This window comes from Lepisosteus platostomus, chromosome 21 (genome assembly GCF_059453375.1).
Source record: "Lepisosteus platostomus isolate fLepPlt1 chromosome 21, fLepPlt1.hap1, whole genome shotgun sequence".
NCBI lineage: Eukaryota > Metazoa > Chordata > Actinopteri > Semionotiformes > Lepisosteidae > Lepisosteus > Lepisosteus platostomus.
In genome coordinates this window covers 4,495,197-4,519,792 of record NC_142631.1, presented here as the reverse complement: position 1 = coordinate 4,519,792, position 24,596 = coordinate 4,495,197, and the positions used below count along the sequence as shown (strand labels likewise).

The window sequence follows — 24,596 nt, the reverse complement described above, 5'->3', positions numbered from 1 at the left end:
CAAATTTCCCATTGGCCTTAACCAATCATGGCCTCCTAATAATCCCCATCTATGAATTGGCTTCATTACTCTCTGCTCTCCTCCCCACTAATAGCTGATGTGTGGTGAGCGTTCTGGCGCACTATGGCTGCCGTCGCATCATCCAGGTGGATGCTGCACATTGGTGGTGGTGGAGGGGAGACCCCATTACCTGTAAAGCGCTTTGAGTGGAGTGTCCAGAAAAGCTATATAAGTTATATAAGTGTAAGCAATTATTATTATATTATTATTACATATGTAATATTACAAGTTTTAAAATCTATTTAAAAGTTTTAAACAGAGAAACAGAGAAAAAAAGAACAGTAACATGCTAAACATTTAGTAACACCTCCAGGATGGTGTATGAGTAGGACTATTTGAGTCCTTTTAGTTTTAAGAAAGTAATTCAGACTGAAATCCCTCAGTTTTGTCTGGTCTCTGTTCAAGTTCCCCCTAATGTCACGGTTTCACCTGCAATGACGATGGTGCCTCTTGGGTCAGCGGTGTCCTTCCACTGTCAGGCCTCCGGCAATCCCTCACCGTCCATCGTGTGGTACAAGCAAGGGCAAACTGTGAAGACGGGTGGAAAGATAACAGTTGGGTGAGCTCATTCCCTTGACCGCGCTGGTTTTCAAATGGCGTGTGCCCATGTTGGTAAAGTAACGGTATTGCTCAAGAAATAGCGGCCTTTTAAGCAGGAAGTCCCAGGACAGCCATAGGTGTAACTTTTCCCAGTTCTGGGTTGGGCCCTGTTTCAACAAGGATAAATGAGCTAGGCCACACTGGGTCAGATTCAAATACTTTGTGTAGCACATCTTACTGAATGTGTTAAAGATGACTGGAGTCTTGTTCAAATCCTTCGTACTCTTTAAAATCAGTGTGCTACTTAGGAACCCACTCAAAAGGATAAAGAGGTGGCAGTAAATGTTGTTCACCCCATGATTTCATCTCCTGATGACAGAGGAGAATATTAATTTTATTATTAATGAACCCCCCCTAGCGATTCTCCCGTTGGTGTGGTTAATCCTCTAGGTGCATGTGGTTAAATCGTCATATCCCACCATTGTGATATTTACAGCAAGACTAGGAGTACCCAGTTTCGGGAATGTCAAAAATGTGATCCATATTTATCCGTTTTTTTTTTTTGCAGGTTTAATAATGTGACTCTATACATCTCCTCTTTGAGGGCCTATGATGAAGGCTCTTATACCTGTGAGGCTACGAATATCATTGGGCAATCCCGAATGACAGCAATACTGCAAATAGCAGGTTAAAATAACGTCTGAATAACGTTATATCTACTTGTCTTTGTACTTATATTGAATTATCCTTTATACCGTAATAGCACAAGTGTAACATTTTTACTTTAAGAGACATTTAATGTTGATACACTTTAGGTTGTGACACACATTCCACAATGGTACAGGCTCTCCAGCCTAAACATTGTGCTCTCCTCTTTCTCACTTTTCAGCACGCTGAATAGACCTGTAGCATATCTCTCACTGATGTCACAGTGAATCTGCAGGAAACCAGGAAGTCACATGAGTCTCACTAAAAATCTGTTCACTTCTGCTTGTTCCTTTGCTGTGCACACACCAACACAGCTCACCTAATGCCTGTGGGTGGAAGGTTGCTGGTTCGTATCCCACGGCCGGCAGAGGAATACTACTCCATTGGGCCTCTGAGCAAGGCCCTTAATCCCACTGCTCCAGGGGAGCCGTATAAAATGGCTGACCCTGTGGTCTGACCCCAAGCTTCTCTCCCCATCTGTGTGTTTCATAGAGAGCAAGTTGGGGTATGCGAAAAGACAAATTCCCAATACAAGAAATTATATATGGTCAATAAAGTGATCTCTTAAACAGAAACAGCAGGATCCACTTAAACTCAATGCCCTTTGCTACCTTTTTATTATCTTGACTGTGAAATCATAGCAAGACAAAATACTATTTCCAGGCAATTGCTTGTGTCAAAGGGACTTGTAGGAATAGGCATTATTTGCAATCATTTTCTTATGGTTCCTGTAAATGCAAAACCTAGAAAAATGCACCTTTTAGTTTGCATGTTGTAACATGCAGGGGCTCAGAATGCATCATCCTTCAAAGATTTACTCTAGAAGCCAGTATCCTTCACTCCCAATCAATATTAATGCCTTAAACAGCACAACGTTCCCACAGTGGAGACAGAAATGAGCTCCTCGAAATGGAGCTCCCTTTAGACCCCCATTGCAGTACATTGAAGCATTCTCAAGTGAGCCTTTCTTATTTTAGAACAACTTCATTGTTCCGGATGCTCTCTGTATGCTGAAGCTCAGCACCGAGGTTTCTGTATAATTACTGGGAGATTATGAATGAAACAGAGCAAAGTTGTTTGTTTCTAACAGCATCAAAGAATAAAAATCAATTAAACCAGGCAGCACGTGTGCAGGGAGAGGGGACTACTGGTGGCTTCAGCTAATTTTAACATGAGATGTATTTCTGAAGTGTTTGTTCCCCTTTTAAAAATTGGACACTTCGACAAAAGTACCAGTACAAATACAATTTGAATGTGATTTCATCATGCCACACATTAAATGCCTCAAAGTTAGAAATTGTGGCAGTAATGCAAAACATTTCCTTTTTTATACATGTTCCTTCACTACTGGTCACCACATACATCCAGATCCATGTGCTGAAGGAAAATAGGGAAGGTTATTTGGTTCCACATTGAAAAGAAAAACAAATTGTTGGCTACTCTTTCAACCTCCGTAACCTGCTTAGCTTCTATATAAACAAGAACCTCAGGCACAATGGGTACTTGAACGGAGATGAACAGTGATGAAGGTCACTTTAGGCCTGTACTCCGGCTTGTGTCTGGAGCCTGCTGAGTGCCCTCAGGAATGATTGGGATTTCCAAACCTCCCTGTGCCTGAGACCAGTTCTTTAATTCTGTAAAGAAGACTTCCTTGCGCCATGTTGTGTACTCACACAGTCCACACAGCCCCAGCTTACTCCAGATATCTTGGCCTATACTCAGGCTTGCTACGATATATTTAGAAATCGATAAAGATGAATTAGCAACAAGATCATACTCAATGCATAAGTACAATGCACTGGCAAACCCATATTAGGGTGAAACTGATCAGCGCTTGCTAAATGTCTTCACTGCTTGTCTAACTTTGAGTCTACCAAAAGTAAATACAAATCCGGCTCTGGGAGATCTGTGCTTATATGTAGTGCATATTTATATTTATTTGATACTGATTTTTTTAACACTGTGGTTTTTCTTCTTTCATTCGTAGCTCCTCCAGTTATCATCTCTTTTGAGAACGAAATAAATTGCTCAGAAGGAGCAACTGTGGTTTTTCTATGTGAGGCAGTAGGAGATAGACCAATCAGGTATTCCTGGTACAGGAAAGGAAATGAAACACAGATCTCACTGCCAAAAATGGTTATAGACGGTGAGTTCAGCAAGATGGAAATCTGTGAGGCAGATTTATCAATCCTTTTACAGCATGCATCTGTTCTGAGAAACGGAAGTCAAAGTAAAAACAAATATAAGATAATTCCTTTATCTTAACTCTTATGTGACCTTTTCTATGTCTTCATACAAACAGTAAAATCAGATGGAGTTCCTCCCCTGTGTCCCACTGATTCGATTATGATAAACTGCTGCTTAACATAACACTTTCATTTATTCTTAAGATCTCAAAGATCCTTGATTGAAGCCTAGCATGATCTGGGAAGAGCAACTTCTTCCTATTTAACAATAGAAATTTCATGCTCTGCATTAACTCAGGTATGGCAGTCTGCTGTATCCTCATACACATGATCCCGAGCTTAATTTTAATGTTCAATTGAAAGCACATTGCATTGTCTACCAACACCAGCATCATATTGTCTGACAAAGCAGATCTGGCACTTATGCAATCGCATTTATCTAGAAATCCCCTCAGTATGGTAAATGAGCTGCGAACAGTCCTTTCAATAGGTATTAGTTGGCACACAAATCAGACCTACTGCAAAAATAGCATAAAATAATTGGAGACAGCCAAGCAACTCTGAATAAACTACAAACAAGACTGATAAAATGGAGATTCATATTTTCTCAGTTACATAAACATAAAGCTGAAATGCACCGACAGCTGAATATGCTGGTGAACCGAAGAAGTGTGCCACTACTCTGAGTTAACCAGGGGCAGTACGGGTTAAGGCTTTGATTAATTTTCTCAAAAACTCAAAAACCTCACAAGGTTTTAGGCTTTTGCACTTGTGTCTCCCTGCAGAACACGGTTCGCTTCACATTTCTAATGTGAGTCGGAATGATGAAGGTGTGTATCACTGCACTGCAGAGAACAGAGCTGGAAGAGACAGAAAAACCACAGCCCTCATTGTAACTGGTATGTGAGTCACAGAGTACATTGACTAGAGAAGTTGCTCATGCCAAAAAAATGTTGAATAGAAAAGGCTCCAATCTTTACTGTTTGAGCAGTTGCCTATCAAAATTTTGATAGGTTTTTAATGTGCAGAACGTTGAAAAAAAGTGGTGTATTTCCGACATCAGTTGCTTGTAAAATGTACATTTTCTGTATTAGCAAATGAAACAAAGAAATGATTAATAAAGTTACAGACAGTTCCCTATTTTCACATTTATTCAGGCAAACGTCACTTCACAAAAGCTGCCGATAACAATTACTAGGTATTCAAACGTTTGTTCAGTAAAATTAAAAGGGCCATTGAGAAAGAGGCATAATTTGGTAAAACAATTTCTTACAACTCAGAGATGAACTAATTAGCTTGTTTCAGATACTGAATACCGGCACTACTGTGGTGGCCAGCAGGCTTTCGTTAATTAGTTTAAATGATAAGACTTAGCACAGCGTTTTACCTGAATTTGAAAAGCTCACCAAGTGTGCTGCATAAGATGAAGGCTGACGGCAAGTTCATCACAGGACATCTACACTGCAACCACAACAAGATTTTTCAGGGCCCAAATAAGCAATTAGTGGTCACACTAATAGTCAAAATTGTCAGATACTTGAGAAAAATACGGTAATATAAGTACAGTACTTAAACAGTGGATAAATGAAATTAAATGACAAGGAGATAAAGCTATTGCTTAGTGTATTTTACATAAAATGTCTAGGCAATACATGCATGATGAACATAATACTTAGAATGTATCAAATTGTGTGCAGCTGTCGGTCCAAACTTTAGATAGTGGTGTACTTTGTCCAGATCCTCCATAATTCTAAGATTTCTTGTAGAAATTACTGAATTGTATGGGGACCTTGAGAACACTTTGTTACTCAATTAGATTGCTCAAAACAAATGCAGAAGGATTCTATCATTCTGTTTAAATTAAGGTTTGTGGGTTTTAGAACACCATGCTTCAAGTCAGGATCATCTCAAGTCTTGAGATACTGTACATGACTCTTTCTTACCTTACTTTTACTTTCTTACTTTCTGTGCAAAATTGTCTCCTTGTTGCTGTAAAAAAAGCTGCATTTTTGGAAATGACAATGACGCAGCAAGTGGCAGCGATTGTAAATGTGAACTAATCTAGTCTTACATGAAGTGAAATATCTGAACTACAGGAAATTTTAATCTGATCTGGCCTTGATAATGTGCCCTACATCAGTTTTACGATGTGACATTTCATTTTCTAATCATTTAACTCTCAGAACCTCAGCGCAGAAAGTGGAGCCATGTGGAGTCAATGTGTATGTATATTTATACATAATACATATGTATACACACAAGGAAAAGTCAATAAAAAAGTGAATTAACCTCCAATTGCACTTCACAGATGGGGAAGAGTGTTTCATTTTTCAGCATCTTTCTCTTGCTCTTCTCAGCCTGAATGCTTGGTGCTCAGTTCCTCATCAACGACTCACTCGTGCTGCAATGATTTCACTCATAACATAGTTGTACAGTAATGCACATATTTCTAGACTTACCCTTGAGTATATGCACATAAATACATGCATACATTAAAACTTGGAAGTCAAAAACTGGTGTCTCCAGTCTTGGTCCAAGGTCCAAGTCTTGGCTCTTCTGGTATTCAAGCCATTTCAGTTCTCAACTATGTAATTGGTGGAAACAGTAAGGGTTACATACTCGGCATTCAAGCCACTTAAAGCCACCTATAAAACTAAAGGAACAGTGGCTCTCCAAGATCAGTGTTCATGGACCCCTGGGAGGAAATGTGTATGTGTTTGACTAATTCAAAATTTCCTGTTTGAAGCCGGAGACAATCGATCAAGTGCTGAAGAGCGGAACATAGGAAGGGGCTCACCAGTGAGTTTAACGAGAGCAGTCGCTCTCCGGTCATATTCACCAAACCGCAGCGCCATTCTGCCATTGTCATCTCCTTCATGCCCACATGATCTACTGAAGAGGAGTCATTTCACAGACCAGCAGTGTGCTTCACATTGTTTGTTGCATGAACATCGCTCCTCGCTAACCCTTTGAACAAAGGTGGGAGGTGGAGGTGGGGCTTCATTGCTGTTCTTTCACAAGCTGCATGTTGAACCGAAGGTTAGAAAAAGAATAAAATGTTAATCCTTCATTTTTAGACCACTTTCTATGTTCCTGTTGATTGCGTGTTGTACTTTATTGTTGTAAACACATTTGTTTGTTGGGCTGCTCGTAGAGTGTTCATCTAGGCATTGGTAGATGTTCTGTGCACAGAAATCTGCGATGACCAAGTATTTGTACTGTCTTGTAAATGCTCATTGTGCTTGTTTTGTTCATATTCCTGAGGTCACTAACAGAGGCAGTGAAACGAGAAGATATGATGCCCTTTATAACGAGCACAGAGGTGATCAACCACAGGAACGGAATGGAGCCAACTCGACTGCCAAAGCAAGAGGTCTTAATTCCTCGTTGGGGTTGAAAATAAAACATAAGGCAAATTAGAGTTGCTATGACATTTTTAAGAATTTGCTTGTGTATTTCAAGCCCCTTTAAAGCAACAGAAGCTTTTCTTTGATTCCTGTATGGACAAAGAGTATGAAATGTTTGCTGTATTTACTTTATTGAAGGTCTTGGGCCTGTGAGAGACATGCATGGAACTGCTGTGGGGGACCATTTGGTATTGTCATGGCAACCACCAATCTGGGAGGAAGGGCATCCTGATGGTTATAAAATTAGTTACTCCACAGTGCTAACCAGCCCTGCTCCTGCTGTTTCTACATCAGTCACAGAAATGGAACAAAGAGGTATTTCTGGAATAAACTCTAACAACACTGAATCAATGGTTTGATTAGAAGATACTGGAATTAGGTCTGCATTCATTCTTTAAGTCTGGAGACACTATTATTATTTTACTATTATTATCAGATTATTCTGGACTGCAAGAAATTCAAAATCTGTGAATTGGAATGTATCGCCGTTAAAGGTCATGTGTTGAGCTGCTGAAGAATGGCTTAAAAAGATATTTCGGGGAGAATGGTAAAAATGACAATTTTAAGGCTTGAAAAAATATTACTTGTGACACAGGAAAATTGTGAATAAACTGCACATGAGATCAGCTACTTCATTCTACCACAAGGTGACACTAAATGACACAAAAGAACTGTATTACACAGAAAGATATTCAAAGCATATAACCCAATACGTCTGCGCCAAATTAATGACTTTTCAGATTTCACAAACCTGTTCAAACTGTTCAATTCTGAAAGCTAATGGGAAGGAAATTGTTATCATAAACCCTATGTAAAAAATGAAAGACAGCTAGGTGTTTATTGCTCTTGCAACGCTGTTAAATTATGATCACATATTGCACAAACATTATGCCAGAAATGTGTGGCAGCAGCAATTTATGTTCTGGAGAATATGAGCAATCTCAGAAACCATTTCCCTTATTCTTACTATTCGCACAGCTGATTCAATGTATTGAGAGGTTTGATTTCCCTTTGCTTGGTTGGGTTGTATGATGTAGAATCTGGAGTATTTTCTCTCATTGTTCCGAATAATCTCTTCAGATACAGACTAGCCAGACAGTGGAGTAAGCCATAGAATAAGAAGTTTAGTCAATATCACCAAAAAGGGGACTTTGTGCTAAAACAATCTATTAATTCCATGACTATAAAATACATTAAAGTATTGAAGGTGACCAAAGCTAGCTCCTTAATTGATATAAAAATCCCAAACAAATTTCACAGGGATTTAAAGGCAATGAGGTCTAACCAGGATTGTATTATTGCCTTTCATTTATGGCCAAACGAGGTCACATCACTGTTATTACTGCCTCAGGCTTTAGCTGGTTCTAGTCTGCAGGATGTTTCTGTATGTCTTCCCCCCAAAATTGACCTGGCAGTATTTGTTTTCACAGGGATGTTAGAGCCTGAATCTAAAGAGTATGGGGAAGACCTTTCCAAGCCTCTTGAGCAAAGTGCTTCTGTGTCAACATTTTTTTCCATTACCAAACAAAATGGAGTACTGACGACCGCTGAAACCAACGTGTCCATTCAGGGTCTGTTGCTAGACCAGACATACCTTATTACTGTGGTGCCTTACACTGCAAAGGGAGAGGAAGGGATCCCTTTACAGAGAAACGTCAAGACAGGTATGCAGCACCGGCCTAAAAAAAGACAACAAAATCAAGCACTTTAAAATGAATCTTCGGATTCCCGGGGCATTAAAAGCCACCAGTCTGTCTACAACCTTTTTAAGTGGGTAATATTAAAATGGTTATGAATTAAATATCTCATGTTGTATTTGCTCTTCTGCATAGGTTATGTTGTCATAATATTCAAGCACAAACAAAAATGTTTTGAGAAAGAAAAACTCACAATCTTCCATTGTATAGTCCACAAGTACAACAGAAGAAAGAAATCACTGATAAAATCAAAGGGCTAGCCAGGAGCTACATGTTTCTCTGAAGGTTTTCAAGTCAAGCTGAATTTGCACTGGAGTTGCTCCAGTCTGAGCATCGCTTTCAGATTGCTGTTTCTTCTGTTCCTTTCTGATTTCAGCCTCAGTTCCAAAAGGCAGTGTTACTGTGGCAGAACCATCCCAGCCAGTTCTGAAAACACAGCGTGTTTCATTGACAAGATCTCCTCTGGAGAAGTCCCAGCCATCAGCCAGCTCAGCTCCAGGATCAAGGTTGACTTCATCTGGGCCGATATTACACTTAAAAGTTCCGGACATGGCTAATAACACAATAATTACCTCTGCATTCATGGCCTCCCAGTCAGAAAGCCTTACGTCTGTTGCAGCCGGATCTTCTGACATCATAAGACCAACTGACATAGCTGAGTCTGAAGAGGTAGAGGCTGGTACATCTTTGACATCTCAGTCTGACATGGAACCCACTGGCCTGTACCTAACTTTGACAGCTGAAGGTACTACAAACCCTTCAGAGTCCTCTGGAACTCACCAAACCCAAGCTGCTAATTCATCCAAATCAGCAAATTCGGAACTGACCGAATGGCCCAAGAAAAATACTTCTCAGTCCCCTATGAAGACCAGTGACGACATGGTCAGGTAGGTCATTGTGGTACGTTCACGTAAAGTAGTGCTCTGAGAGTCCCAATCCACATGCTTAGTAAGTAACCATTGTATCACCAATTTCCATAGTTAGGGAGCAATTTAGTTGCCACAGAATGAAGCGGTATTTTGGTGAAAGTAAGTCCTTTGGAAGAAAAGTCGAATGCCCATCATCACTCAAAGAATAAAGTTGTCTCACTTAAATTACTGGCATAATTAATCAATCAATAACTCAAAAGTGTCAATATCCTTAACAAAAGGAAATTCAGGGAACCTAAGAACCTTACTTGATCAGCCCTTTCCAACTAATATGTCGGTATGCATTGTGGGTCTGTGGGTATCATTTGTCTTCAAATGATAAATAGTCACACACTAATGTGACATCTTAGGGTGGTATTATACAGTCATAAAATTACTCGTTATTTTTCTATAGTCTCTGACAGAGTTTCATTTCTACATTTCCTTGTTGCATGTTGTTTTAAATGGAAGGCTGCATTTTCTGGTACACCCTTAGATTAAAATCTCTCTTTGTTAGATTCAAAATGAAAAATATTGGAAGGAAACTGTCAATATTTGTCTGAGACAACGCTGAAAACATGAGCACATTTTTGTAAGTTACAAAAGGCTGTCAATAACATGAAAAAGACGGCTTATTCAGTTTAAATTAAAAATTATACTAAAATATTTTTTATTTTAATCTATTAAAGGAAGCTCATTTTTATTAAAATTATTTGCTTAATTTTACACTTTGGAGTAAAAGACCTTGTTATTGTTTTTACTGTATAATTTCTCTTAGAATACTGTAACATTGCTCTGCATCAACCCAGCTAGTCTAAAACAAAGGGAAAATAAAGAAAAATCCTTTAAACTAAAGATTAATAACTTTAATAGGATTTTCTTCTCCACCTTAGAATCCAGACAAGTACTGCATATTGTAAATACCCACTGATCAAATAGTGAATAGAGAGATAGAAATAAACCAAGTACCTAGGAAATGTACTGTATTATTTAGGTTGGGGGCACATTCAAAAGGCTCTTGAAGTTTCCATAAAACTGGTAAGATTCTAGGCATATGCATGAATTGGGATTGAGAGCTGTAAAAGAAAAATGTTTAGACTAGGGTGACATAAGCAGTGGAGTCCCACGGGTTTCTGAATTAGGACCTTTTCTATTTCTAATTTATAGCAAAGATCTAGATTCTAATGTAGTTAATAGGCTTAATGTAATTAATATATACCAAAAGAGGACAAAAATCAAACCCAATTTCCTTGGCAGGACAAATATCTGACAGATATCACACACCTGTCAGATGATGAACGTAACAAAAGTGAACTTCGACACTGTATACTGGAAGATGGGAAACACTACATGAGGAAGCTGTAAAGATTTAGATTGTTTTAGATAATGTATGCAAACAATAGAAATGACCAAATGTTTGGCTATATCATTAGTAAACCCTCTTTTAAAATACTGCATACTATTTCGGTTGACATTATATGAAAGACATTGCTACACAGGAACTGTCCCACACTGATACAATTAAAAGTCTGATCTTGAATAGAGAAGACAGTAGGCTAAGTGCAGATTTAGTGAAATTGCTATATTTCAGATTTAGAATGGAATGGAACAAACTCAATGGACTAAATGCATGTAAAGTATCCTTACTTACTATATGTTCCTGTGTTCTTGTAACTAGTTGTAGTTTTTTATGCTTATGCATTCTGTCATTTTACATTTTCTCTAGTTCAAGGGGCTTTGATCTGGTTTATTAATGCCAATTTTCAGTGAAGTGCTTCATGCAAACAATAACTCATAATCTGATGTTTAAGTATTGTACAAAATGTGTCAGCCTTCGTCAGTTTCTCTGTCTTCTAAAGAATTCTTTGACTGTGACTATCTGTGCGAGAGTCTGTCACTTTTTATCTTCCACTTATGACATTGCTTTAGATTTCCAGGCAGATTCCAGCTTCTCTGAATTTCAAATCATAATCAGTAGTGTAATTCCAGCTGAAAGTGTCACAAGATCCCCTGATAGTGTTAACATTTCTCACTGCCTTTGATGGCATTTAGAAACTAAAGAATCACAACAAACTACTATGAACATCTATTGAAACCTTCAGGTTTTATTTTGCAGTGACTTCAAAACAATATTAGAAAACTCACTTGGTAACTTAAATACTACTAGTTTTCTACCACTGACTTGTAACGCCTTTTTCACACTTTGTTTAGTTTTTTCATCTCTAAATCTCTAAATTACAGAAACCATATTTGTATTACTCCTAACACTGGAATAGTATATATAACAACAATATTTTCCTTATGGGCAAGACATGATCAACTGATTAAATAAAAACCATATGTAAACAGTCTACCTTACATTTTAGAAATAAACATGACTATTTCCTATTTTGAATATGGCTGTTAACTATTTTGGATTTCACGTTAAAGACTCAGTACAACCTGAATGGATTAATTCAAGTACTTGAATTAAAAGGAAAGAGGAGTATTGACATTAGTTATATGTAGCTGTTAGTTAGTGCTGTAATATGTATTCTAGATCAACTATCAGTAAAACTTTACTTGACAGCTGTTGCTGTTGTAAGCAACTTAAAAAGCTCTCACACAGCAATTTCAGGAATGTGGTTTTAAATCACGAACTACGATCTTGATTACAAATGCCTCTAATAAACCAGATACTATAGTCAACTGTTCTCAGGTTTAGAGAACATAACAGTATCTCCAATAATCATTGCATCACGTCCTCGACAAAAACGCAGCAAATTAATCTTGCAGATAATCTCTGTTGCATTCATATAACACTGAAAATGCAGCCATCATGCAGTTATTAAACATCACACGTTTTAATTTTTTTTCTCCTGCAGTCATGTTTAGTCGCTCTTCAATTACTGTATGGCAGTTGCCTCAATGAAATCTATATTTAGCCATACACCATTACAAAGGAAAACAACAATCTAAATTAGCAATTTGTGGTTTAAAATGTTTAGAACACAATGCAGAGATGACAGTGTGTCATCTGCAAACTAGATAAAAAAAAAGCGAAGAGAATACGTTGAGCACAATTTTTAGGACTTGTGCTAATTATCTAACATCCTTGTTTTGTACTTGCAGAGACAAGAAGCAATCTTCTTGGCTCCCAGTGTTGGAGAAGCATGATATCCCCATTGTGGTTGGTGTGGGCATCTCCCTAGCTTTAATTTTTATAACAATGGGCTTTTACTCACTCATCCAGAAGAACGAGCCAACAGAAGCAGGGCGAGGATGTAAGTGCATCCTTTATGAGAGTGGTTTCTACTTAGAAATGTACTTTTTGTTCCTTTTTTGTTGTGAGTATTTAAAAAAAGAACACACATCCCAGGAGGGGGTTGCAACTTAAGATTTTTAAGTCTCACATTTCCATGTTATTAATTTTAAGGAACAAATATGTCCAGCATGCTGTTCCTTTCCTGGATGCATTGCTTGATTCTACTTTAGGAATGGAGACAAATAATCTGCATGCAAGAACTCCTCTCCAACCCTCTAATGGGTTCATATTTCCCAATCATGCACTGAGCGTGATTTAGGGTAGTCACTTTTTCCCTACACAGACTTGCATTGAATCAAGCAATCCATTGTCCCATCAATCGTAAACAACGAACCCCGAGCTGATCTCCAATTGGAAGTTGCAGGAAAATTATGGCAAAGTTATCATCCAGCAACACACCTTTAGTGTGTCCAAGATCTAATTGAAATGGAAAGGACTAGAAAATGTTTATATTCTGTATGTAAATTATGCTTAGTATCACTACAGAGTTTGTTTATTGAATCCTTAGTGTATTACCTGTATACAGTGTTCTCCATATCTGTGTCACTGCAATACCTCCAGGTTCAAGAGGTCTCTTTAAAGCAGTATAAGAGCTGCAAGGCTTTCTGCAGTCATAACTGGTGGGTTGCAGCTTCAAGGCCCTGCCGTGGACCCTGATGTTGTACCTTGAGGAAGGGACTTTTACCCCAGTTACTCCAGTCCTCCCAGCTGTATAAGTAGTGATCTGCATCGTTGGTGGGTGGCGGCTAATCCTTGTGATTTTTGGCCAACTTGAAACCACAAAGATAAGCAAGGATGAGCTCTGGCTTGTGGTCAACCACCCGATGACCCAATATGGTGAGGACGTGGAAACGACCTACTCGAGAGCTTAGACATAAACACCAAAAAGACGCTTTGACCCTTGAGGTATGAGCGGTGTTAGTTTGATCAAATGGAATCATTTGGACAACCGTTTTTTGCTTTTGGTGTGTGATGGGGAAAGTGGGTCTCTCCACAGTGCTGCGCGGCTCTGGGACCTCCAGCAGGAACAGCAGCAAGCCAGAAACAGGGGCGACATACGAGAACAGGTGGGGCCTCCACAATACCGACTGCACTAGCACCAAATAACTGTCGCATTATCAGCAAGCACGCTTCACTATCTTTCTGCTAAAAAAAACTGAAGCAATGCAATGCTACAGAAAACGTCACGAGCTCTTGTCAAGCACTCTACAGAAAACGGCGTTCAACCACTGCTTGCAAATCGAGGGAAAACACACAAAAATCAGATGTGCTTTGCTTTTGTTTCCTGTTAATACAGTTTGATCTAGCTTTCTTCCTACATAAATTGATGAAGATGGTACATTTTTAAAGTTCCACATGAACCAAATGACATGTGACAACACCGAGTGACATTGAAAACTTGTTTTTCTTTTATTTTGTAAATTACTTATTCTATCAAAGAATCCTTTACAATCTTAATGTTCTGGCCACGCTGGCCCTCATCAAGCTGTGGTACAAATTCCACCAGAAATTGTGATCTAGAACTGAGTCACCATTAGTCAACAGATTGACAATTTTGCATCGAAGTTCATAACTTTATTTTAAATATGTTGCATTAATAGAACGGACATTGAAAGATAAACATCAAAATATTCCAGCCTGTATTGCTTCCATTTTTTATGTAGATGTGTATGTCTACTGCAGCTTAACAGAGACTGTCATCCCCCAAACCTAAGGTTTCTTTGACTAAAAGTCAAATGAATTAAAGTGCAGTTTAGTTTTTAGATTAGTAAAGATCAGCAAGAGTGACAAACTGCTGTGCAACTTGGAAATTCGTCAATCTTTTGTACAGTCTACAGCAAGCAATGTGGGACAGAGGGGTATATCATGCATTCTTAAGCTTCATGATATTTATATGAGGAAAAGTTAAAATATTATTTGCTTTTTTTATATGAACAGGCTTTTCTGAAAAAGGCAATGCCTTGCAAGAGGAATGCAATTGAAGGCACTAAACCGTGATGTTTTTTGCATTAAACCCAGGGCTTTTGAAGATGATAATTCAGTGGGCATTATAGATCAAAGCTCTCATTCATCACCCCAAGCAAGCAGCCGGACGGCTCCCAGCACCGTCACAGTGACGGCCGAATTGTCGCCGGAAGGACAACAGGAAGTCCTGGAAACCATCCTGGAAAATGTGACGGAGTCAGACCACAGCGCATTACTGGGATCTGCTCTGGAACAGGTACATGAAAGAGCCCAAATTCGGAAGGGGCGAGGGGTAGCTTTGTCCTTCACTTTGGATTGCCAATCAAAGAAAAGGTCAAAAAGAATCATCCCGTAGCGCTTTAATTTTTTTAATATACAGCGGTGTGAAAAAGTGGGTACCCCCATGAAAAGGTTTGTCTTTTTTAACATTTTTGGACAAAAGGATATTTGATCGCCTTCTCAACAATACTGATAGACAAAGGTGATCTAATTATAAACATTGAAAAATCACATTTTGCACTCATTTGTATTATTCAAATCAACAGAAATGCAATTTCCTTGTGTGGAAAAAGCTATTACACCCCTACCTTTATCACTGCATCAAATGCCTAAAATTAGAAACCAAAACAGGTGCAAATGACTAGAACATCATTAGAGAGTAACTTGAGGGCACTGTCTTATATAACCATCTGTGTGCTGTGGTCTGGTGTGGTCTTAGCGATTGAGGTGTGTGGCTACATCATGCCAAGTTCAAAAGAGCTCTCTGGGGCCCTCTGAAGAAAGATTGTTGATGCCTAGAAGTCTGGGAAGGGTTTTAAAGCCATTTCCAAGCAATTTGTAGTCAATCATTTAACTGTCCAATAGATCATCTACATAGGAGAAAATTTCAAACCACTGGCAATCTACCCAGGCCAGGTCGTCCCACCAAATTCAGCCCAAGAGCTGACCGAAAGATGCCGCAGGAAGTCTCCAAGAACCCCAGGATAACATCAAGGGATTTACAAGCAAGTCTTGCCTAAGTCAATGACAAAGTGCATGAGTCAACCATCTGAAGGAGACAGCACAACTTTGCCCTACATGTGAGGTTAGGAAGGAAGAAGCCTCTGCTCTCAAAAAAGAATATAGATGCATGACTGGTTTGCCGGACAACGCCTACTGTAGGTGAAGGTCAGGAATATTGGAACAATGTACTCTGGCCGGATGAGACAAAGGTAGAACTGTTCGGCCACAATGCCAGATGTCATGTTTGGCAAAAATCAAAAACTGCCTTTGACCAAAAGAACCTCATACCAACTGTAAAGCATGGTGGAAGCATTATGGTTTGGGGCTGATTTTCTGCCTCAGGGCCTGTCCAGCTTGCCATCATAGAGTCAACCATGAGTTCTACATTGTACCAGAGAGTACTTGAGGAGAATGTGAGGTCATCTGTCAAAAAGCTGAAGCTGAACTGTAAGTGGACCTTGCAACAAGACAATGACCCAGAACACTCAAGCAAAATAATGGCTTAAAAAAAATAAATGGTGGGGTATGGAACGGCCAAGTCAAAGCCCAGATCGTAGCCCCATAGAAATGCTGTGGGGGGACTTGAAGCATGTAGTACATGCAAGAAAGCCCTCAGACATTACACCGTTGAAGGAGTTCTGTAAAGAGGAGTGGGCAAACATTTCTCCAAGTTGATGTAGGAGACTGATAGACAATTACAAGAAACGCCTACAAGCAGTGATTTCTGCCAAAGGAGGCAACACCAGCTGTTGAAGCTCTGGGGGTGTGCTTATTTTTTCCTCAGCAGACAATTGCATTTCTGAGGAGTTTTTTTTTTTGGTTGAATAAATGATTGCAAAGAATAATTTTCATTGTTATTTGTTAAATTAGATCACCTTTATCTATTAATATGGTTGAAATGAAGATCAAATATCTACTGTATACATGCAAAAATGTTGAAAAACACACATCTTTTCATGGGGTGTACTTTTTCCACAGCACTGTACCTGTAAAATCGCCAACTATTTTTATGATACCCACCCGATTTGGAATAGACATTGCCTTCACCAGGTCTTCAGTAGAGACTATTGATAGTATATACAGTACCGTACAGGTACCATTGTAACACCAGCTTGATACATCAACTTCTTCTATTTTACTGGTTTTGTTTCCGTTTAAAATCAACGCTTGTAATAACCTCTGCTTCTCGTTTTAATGTGAGACCAGGATATGGTGGTTATATGGAAAAATGGCTGCATGTCCCTAGTGGTTCAATTAGTGGAAGCCCTTGCTTACAGTGTACAGTAACATGTGCTGCTACAGTGTAGATAAAAAGCCTGGGTCACAAAGAAAAAAAGAGCCTCTCCTCTACGTGGTACAAAGTCTCCTGTTACAGGCAGTTCTTGGTAAACCCCCTACTGGGTTCAAGGCTTGTAGTGGTTATCCATGCAGATGAACACCTGGTAATTTCAAATAAACCTAAAACGTTTATTTACAAAAGGCGTGGTTTAGAATATACCTCCACATGCACCTGACCAGGATTCATACTGTCAAATCTCTGTCCACAGCTAGTCACTCTATATAGTTTGTGGTTTCACCTTCAGCAAGAACAGATTTCAGAATTTTACTTCATGTGGTCATCTCTGATTAATTCTCTGTTTTCTACTTTGGCCTTGTTTTTTCCCCCCAATCTGACTATGACTCAGGTCCAAATCAGTCTCTGGGAATGAATGGATGAACGCAATTTGTGCTTCTGAGAGTTTCAGCTGCGTCATCTAAAATGCATTTGTATTTTCATCAGTGTGGGAGAAAATAAACATTTTTAAGTTAAGATTTTAAACACGGCACCAAGATTAATGGTTCATTCGTGGCATGGTTTGTCTAGGAAATGATCTTTTCGGTACCTTCTACCCAACACTTGTATCTCTGCACCCTGGCCCTTGTTACTAAGACAGTTACAAAACACTAGTTCAGCAAGCGTTTGAAAATAAGCATTGGACGTTAGAAATCAACCTTGCCTTACCGTCGTTGGCAAAAACTTGCAAGTTATATTCTTCCTGGGTTTGCCTTTTTACTACTGTTTTTTTACTGGGCTTTATTATTTTATCACGAGCACATTTCTCCCCCTGTCCTGAAGGAAGCTGAACCGCCCCCTCAGAGCAAGAGAAGCCCCCCGACCCTCCACTCGGACATCAAGCTTCAGAACATAGACGGCTGGGGCAGCAGCCCCTCGCCCAGCAGGCAGGCCGGGGGCGGCGGTAGCGGCAGCAAATTCGGACAAGCCCAGGATGCCGAGCCGGCGCCGCGCCTGGCCGGCCGAGACGACGTCGTGCACACCTCCCTGACGCTGCAGACCACCGAGCCCGGCCCTGGAAGTACCACGCCCACCAGGCACGGGGTCGGACCCGGACCCGGCCCGGCTCCCGTTGTGCTGTCGCACTGCGTTTCGCTCAGCGACAGGGGCGGGCCGGGGATAACCACGGTGGCCGTGGACGTACACTTCTATCCGGCGATGCCCTCCCCTGCCTCTGTCCCCGCACACGGCTCCCCCTCTGTCCACCCGCAGGCTCCTTTCCCAGAGTACGAACAGCAAAGCCCCACGGCGAACTACGGTAGGCATCAGGCCCGACGTAGAGTAGTTTATCGCCATACGTACAGTACGCGTACATTGGAATTCGGAATGGCGCTGATCTCTCGGGACGCACACAGTACAACAGACAGCACCACACAATGTAGACAACGGGAACAATATGTAGTAGTGAGACCCCAAAAAACGGTAGACTAAGTAAAACGTGCGTAGTGCAGATGTGTATCAAGGAACTGCAGTTAGCTGGTGAAGATGGGTACTGCAGTGGGATAGAAGCTGTTCTTGGAAGTGTCAGGACCAGCAGGTCAGGAGAAAGTAGAAATACACAGTGTGCTCTATCTTTATGAAAATATATGTCTGATCTCATATATAAGTCTGGATTTATTTTGGTCATTTAGATCCCTTTAAACACCTGTTTTATAATGCTGTGAAAAAGTTTAGTTTTTTTAATAGAGGCTAGAATCAATTTAACAGTGGGCAAACCATGTCCAAAACTCCCCCAAAGTATTATCTAGTTATATCTACAGTGTAACTTTGTTCCCCCCTCCACAAACTCACAGGAGTTCAGAAGAATAACAGGCTAGACTGTATTGAAAGACAGCATTTGTAACGGGGAGTGACAGTAAGATTTGAGATGTGGGTTATTAGATAAAAAATACAGCCGTTACAAGGAAATGCTAAGTCATGAACAAATGATAAACTAGCTCAGTTTCACTGCATATCCTTTTACAGTACATACCCTGTCTGATGTATTTACTGCACGTACCTTATTTGGCCACAGGCACCTCGTGCTGTGATAAACAGGTACTAAATTAGCCTCTTCCTTCACAATGTAAGAAACACATGATAAATACTGCCTCTGTGCACAGCATAAGGTGCTAACCAGCCTGTTAACCAGCATGTGTTAAAGTATTCTCACACATTCATTACCCAATAAAAAAAACCTTCTAAATTCTGTTATCTCTTATATTCTTAACACAGTGCAAAGGACCTGCCTCTGAAGATGCAGAAAGTGGGAGGAAAATCTGTAGCCAAAAGGTAGAAACGAAAAAGCTGGAAATCCTCATAAATTCAAGCATAAATCAAGATTGGCTGTTCTCTTTAAAGGTCCCACATACAGGACAATCAAGGACCTTCTTGATCAAAGTTGTCATTGCATTATTGTATGATGTTTTCTTTTGCTCTTTATACGAGGTTAAGTGTCTTCATTATCTGTCACCTTTTTACTTTTTCTAGATTGCTTATCTGTCTTCCAGGATGTCGCTGTCTGTAGTTGTAATTTAATTTAATTTAAAGATTTTCAGTTTCCTTTTGCCTCCATCTACAATTTGTTGCAGAACGTCTCTGTTTGATCGCCTTCATGATTTCGCTTTTGCAGCAGTTGATATGAATTGTTGTGAACTTCCGTTGCACAGCAAATAGGCACATTTTTTTCCTTTTTTTTTTCTTTCTAGAAGCAGGTACTAGACATGCGGAGGCTACTTTGCGATTTCAGGAGCCAAATGCAGAGACTTCGACTTGCAAAACAAATACTGCTTCTTTCAATAATCGGGTACAATCTTATAATTTCTGTACTAACATTGCATTTACCATTTTAATCACCGTGTACATTAAAAGCCGGCTGTGTAAAACTTTGCTATAGCACTACAAAACAGACTGTTAACTTTTCAACATTGATACCAAAGTAAGATTTATTATAAAGGCATTTTGTTATACTTTCTCTAGCACAGCTGGATAACTGCTTTCTGGACTCTTTAGACCAAGCAAAAAGCAGTTTAAGAAAGTTACTCATAATACAAGTGGTGCAGCTATTGGACCCAAGTCTTATGATCCAGAATCTTTTGAACCTTTTTCCAAGTGAATTTTCACTTGCCCCAGAATCGCTAAAGGAAACCAGGGTCAACCTCGTTGCAGCTCAGCGAATGAGGAGTGAAATTAAGGAATTGAACAGATTTTTACCTTAAGCTGCTTACATTGGTGTCCATTTCTACAAGTGGGTATTTTGACAGAAGCAAACCGACTGCCTTGATCAGGGGCTCAGAATTCATGTCCCCACTGGAATTCAAAACCACTTACAAATCCTCAGGTCAAACCACTTATACACACTGCTGGAAATCAACCAAGACCTATATTCATTACAGTTAAATCTGCTGTCCTGCGCAGTAAGCCTCAATCAAACCTCTAGAATGAAATCACAAGATATTTTCCAATTGTGGGAAAATCATGCTACATACCTCCACATTTCTTTACCCCTTACACTGTGGCCTGGCAAGCTTAGGAAACCATTTTCTTCAGTTTTAGGAAGATCCAACACAGTGCCTATTTTCCCTATTTTAGGGAGTAAGACCATGGTGATGAAGTCATCATAATTCTCAGAATTGACAAGCTTGATCTTAGTTGATTTTTGAAAAACGAAGTTTTGGTGGGGCACATATCATGCCAAAAGCAATAATATTTACCAGATCTGGTCAGATAAGCATATGACATTAAGAGCTCTTTGTGTATTGGCAACCACAAAGCGATCCCATTAAAACAGAAGTTCTCAGCCTTCAGCAAAAATACATTGACGTTGACATGTTTCAAGAAATCCCATCTTTTAGACCTTCATTCCCAAATCCTGCTGAATCAGAGTGGTAAAAACATCAGTTGATAAAGCACTTAGTCAAGAGGAGCTCAATTGAGGAGAGGCTGAAGTTCTTTGGGTTATACAGCTTTCTTTATATCAACAGCATCTTAAAAGCTGCAAAAGCCTGTTGAACCCTGCCAATTAGGCCAATTATTAGTTTCATTAAGGTGTTAATTACTGAAAATCTATCAGCACCCCAGGTCTTTAAGACCCGAGTAGTGCATCCCAGATTTAATTACAAGTCATGAAACAGAACTTTAAATATTGACATCGAAATAATGACGGAAAAGGTGAATAGCAGACCAAACATGAGTTAGGAAGAAAACATTTTTCAATTAGAAATATTACCTTATAATTTCTTCCGATAGGAAGTTTTTAAAAAAGCAATTACACAATGAAAGGACTGGTCAGAGTGACCAAAATATTGGCTTAGTTCTTTGTGAAGTGTTAGGATTAAATACCATGAACCAATTTTGACTGGCTGCTACTTATCAAACAGAGATCAAAATGGCCACGGTTGAACCTAACAGAATGCAACAAGACTTAATAAATAGGATTAAATGGATGCCCCAGCAGCAGAAGAAAGCTGCATTGGTTTCATCCTTCAAAATCTGAACCATTATGTGCCAAATTAAACTTGTCTGAGAAACCCATACACTTCATTATCATTTTGGATAAACATTGTAGCAGAAATGAACATGCCACCATCTTTGGAAGAAAATAGATCCGTCTGAGCATCTCCTGTTCAACAGCACAGCAGGTGGACCCAAAACACACAAAAATACCCATAGTGCATTGAAGGGAACTCGAGAGAGAAAACTGGAGTCATTCTGACAGCAGGTTTAGAAAGGATTTCCTTATAAACTGCAGTATTAGTCTTTGTAGTTAATAGGAGGAAATTCTTAATTCCTCAGTGTTGAGGAAATCACACACGCAGCTTTACTCTGTCAGCAGTAAAGCTAAAAACCAAGGCTAAAAATAAACGCCGACAACTCTCCGACAAACTTTCAAAACCTTACCTTTGCAATCATTTTTTTGGCATCAAGCGTCTCCCTCTTGAAACAAAAATTGTTCCTTTCCCCAAAGTGCCCTGCTTCCAAGCCAAAAGTACACACTGCTGGAAGCCAGTCTACATGGAGACTGAACAATACTCACATTAATAGTATTCTAGCACAATAGCGGTAACAGTTTTCAATCAGTTTTCTATGTTGACAGAGAAACCCAGTAGGGTATCAGCAGGACTATTTATACAGGCTCTTTTCTTTGGCATAAGAAATAATGTATTACAGTGTAAACAAGAGTTCATGCATCAAAAAGTTTCTAAATTACAGCTGGAGGGAGGCAGGCTGCCAATACAGTCTAGGCTAGACTGAAATGCTGTGGATATCTGGAATTTCCAGTCCTGATCCTGCAGAACTCAAATGTCAGAGGGTTTCTGTCCCAACTGGACTGCCAGATGCAGAATCTTTTTACTTTCTGATCCAAACAAAAAAGTTGAAAAGTTGCTTACACATGTTCAGTGAAAGCAGAAAATTGATAAGTGTTTATGTTGTACCTCAGATCTGAATATTCTACTCTTCCTCACAGACGAAGGAGGAATTGGGTCACAAAAAAATGGCCTCTTTCATTGCTCAAAAGCTCTTGATGAATTTCAGTTTCAGGGTTGTTGTTTTTTTTTTGAAACAACAAAGCTGATTTCCTGTTTAAAACGAAAATAATCCACAGCAGGAACTAAGCAATTTTTAATACCCTCTTCCCAGGTGCATGACTGATGTGCTTGAAATGAACTAGGCCTGTTTTTTATAAACTACTTAAAAAAACATGCTGCTACTACACGTAAAAGGAGGAAAAAAGAAAAGCTGTTGCGTGCAAACACTAGGAAAAAATTACCATGCGCTTAATGTGCTTTAGTTACCTAATGAAGGAAATTTAGTTTTCTTCATTATCTTTACAAGAGAGCATGCTTGTAACATCTTGCGAAATTAAGGATGCCTCACAGCTTGCGACAAGCTCCTTCTCTACCGAGAGCAAACATGAATACCTCTTACACCTCCGTTATAAACGTTGAAAGGGATTTTAATGTAGAGACTTGTACCATTTCATGTCCATAATGTTACATATCTGATGTACAGTATAAGTGTGCATGTATTTCTTTAAAAAAAGCAGTTACACTAGTTGGAAATACAGTACATTCTGAATGCGGTTTTCCCCCTCCATTTTTAAGTTTAAAAATGTGAAGTGCTCTTGTCTGCTTGCTAAATGTGAAAAACTGTATGGAATAACAGAATAACAGCTGCTTCTAAATGAGATCTGTGAAACTAAATAAAGATGTTAATGATAAATGAATGAGTATTGTTAGTTTCTTTTGAGAACTCCGATAGTTATTTTTTACCAAGAACAATTTCTCCATTCCCCCCCACCCACTCTAATCGATAGATGGCATATAGTGTAGCAGTACATATTATAAGCAATGCCTACCCCACACACACACACCACAAAAATCTTTATTAGGAACTTTATCAAAAGCCTTCTGAAAATCTAAGTTATATTCAAATAGCTCTAAGAAATTATAGTAGGTAGCTGCATCATGTATAAGCTCCAAAGGAACAGGTTTATTCCATGCTGAAAGGAAAAGAGAAATGTCTTGGCTTCTTCAGGTGTGAGGGAGAGAGGTTTATGAAAGAGGCCTTTACCCGTTTCTTTGCTCCAAGAAGTTATGCCTACCTAAAAAGCAAAATGTAGTCGTTGCAGATCTGGGATCATCCAATACTGTTTGACTGTCTGCAAATTAAATCTGGGGAGGTGTACAGCTACTGTAAATCAGATTTTTAAAAAAGGGAAGACTACACTGCTCAAACTCCTCCAGTTAGAAAAACAGTTGTGAGAGTTTCCCTGGCAATGGAATCGATTGACAAATACTGTAGAGGAGTGCTCAACCAGTCAGGCCTTACTCTACTCGCCTCACAAGGTGAGATTTAAGATAATGCTTCATCAACAGGCAGCCAAGAGAGGGAGTGTGGCCTTTAAAAACAAGTAGAAACAGTCAATAATTGCATGCAATAACCAAGAACACCGAACAGTGGACAGGAAGCACTTCCTGCCTGAGTATTTGTGCCTCCCAAATTGCTAACCAAGGGCATTTGTGCAACCCGAATATCAAAATCTGATGCACCAAAAAAAAATCCCATGGGGTTTATGAAAAGAAAAATTGACCAAGATTTGCCAAATGCGCGGTTTCAAAAGTGTCAAGTGGGGTTTCTCTGAAATTCTCAGCTTTAAAATGGCTTTAAAAAAGTCAAAAATCAAAAGCAGGGGAAAAAAAATTCTCACATGATCCCGTCTGGTTTGACAAATTTTAAGATGAAACTTTTAATTCTATGGCCAACACTTCAGTCATACAGGTAAACATTTACTGTCGTGTTAAGCGAGTGCTGGCTTGATTCCTCGTCAAAAATGCCAAGTGTCAAATAATTCAGGTTAGTCTGAAAGTTACTAAAACACTTGTAGAAAATTGAACTGGAGCCCTGTTTTGAATTTAAACTCCTCCTCAGCTCTTAAAGTTCTCGAATCCCCCGATTTCGATCTTGAAAACCGGCACTGGTCTACGGGTTGCCAAGACACTGGTGA

The 24,596-nt window shown here is 39.4% G+C and overlaps 1 protein-coding gene and 1 long non-coding RNA gene across 4 annotated transcripts in view; one reads left to right on the top strand and one right to left on the bottom strand.

The window, feature by feature from the left end:
• Positions 1-23,311, top strand: part of LOC148643934 (uncharacterized) — a 38,271-nt gene extending 14,960 nt beyond the window's left edge. The window contains exons 10-24 of the mRNA XM_088615535.1: positions 466-619; positions 1,169-1,287; positions 3,296-3,454; positions 4,280-4,393; positions 6,241-6,293; positions 6,759-6,867; positions 7,040-7,216; positions 8,332-8,565; positions 8,975-9,485; positions 12,618-12,769; positions 13,808-13,877; positions 14,830-15,031; positions 17,894-18,368; positions 19,325-19,381; positions 19,798-23,311. Coding sequence (XP_088471661.1) covers positions 466-619; positions 1,169-1,287; positions 3,296-3,454; positions 4,280-4,393; positions 6,241-6,293; positions 6,759-6,867; positions 7,040-7,216; positions 8,332-8,565; positions 8,975-9,485; positions 12,618-12,769; positions 13,808-13,877; positions 14,830-15,031; positions 17,894-18,368; positions 19,325-19,344 — 2,549 coding nt within the window. The 3' untranslated portion in view covers positions 19,345-19,381; positions 19,798-23,311. The remainder of the gene's footprint in view (positions 1-465; positions 620-1,168; positions 1,288-3,295; positions 3,455-4,279; positions 4,394-6,240; positions 6,294-6,758; positions 6,868-7,039; positions 7,217-8,331; positions 8,566-8,974; positions 9,486-12,617; positions 12,770-13,807; positions 13,878-14,829; positions 15,032-17,893; positions 18,369-19,324; positions 19,382-19,797) is intronic.
• Positions 450-22,120, bottom strand: LOC148643935 (uncharacterized). 3 transcript variants are annotated; one of them, XR_015928977.1, is made up of 6 exons: positions 21,989-22,120; positions 8,496-8,580; positions 6,292-6,515; positions 5,784-5,895; positions 4,882-4,955; positions 453-588 (listed from the first exon to the last, which is right to left on the bottom strand). It is a non-coding gene; the product is annotated as an uncharacterized LOC148643935 (long non-coding RNA). The 3 variants fall into 3 exon arrangements; XR_015928978.1 differs by having other exon boundaries at positions 4,882-4,950; XR_015928979.1 differs by lacking the exon at positions 4,882-4,955 and having other exon boundaries at positions 450-588.
• Positions 23,312-24,596: the final 1,285 nt, after the last annotated feature.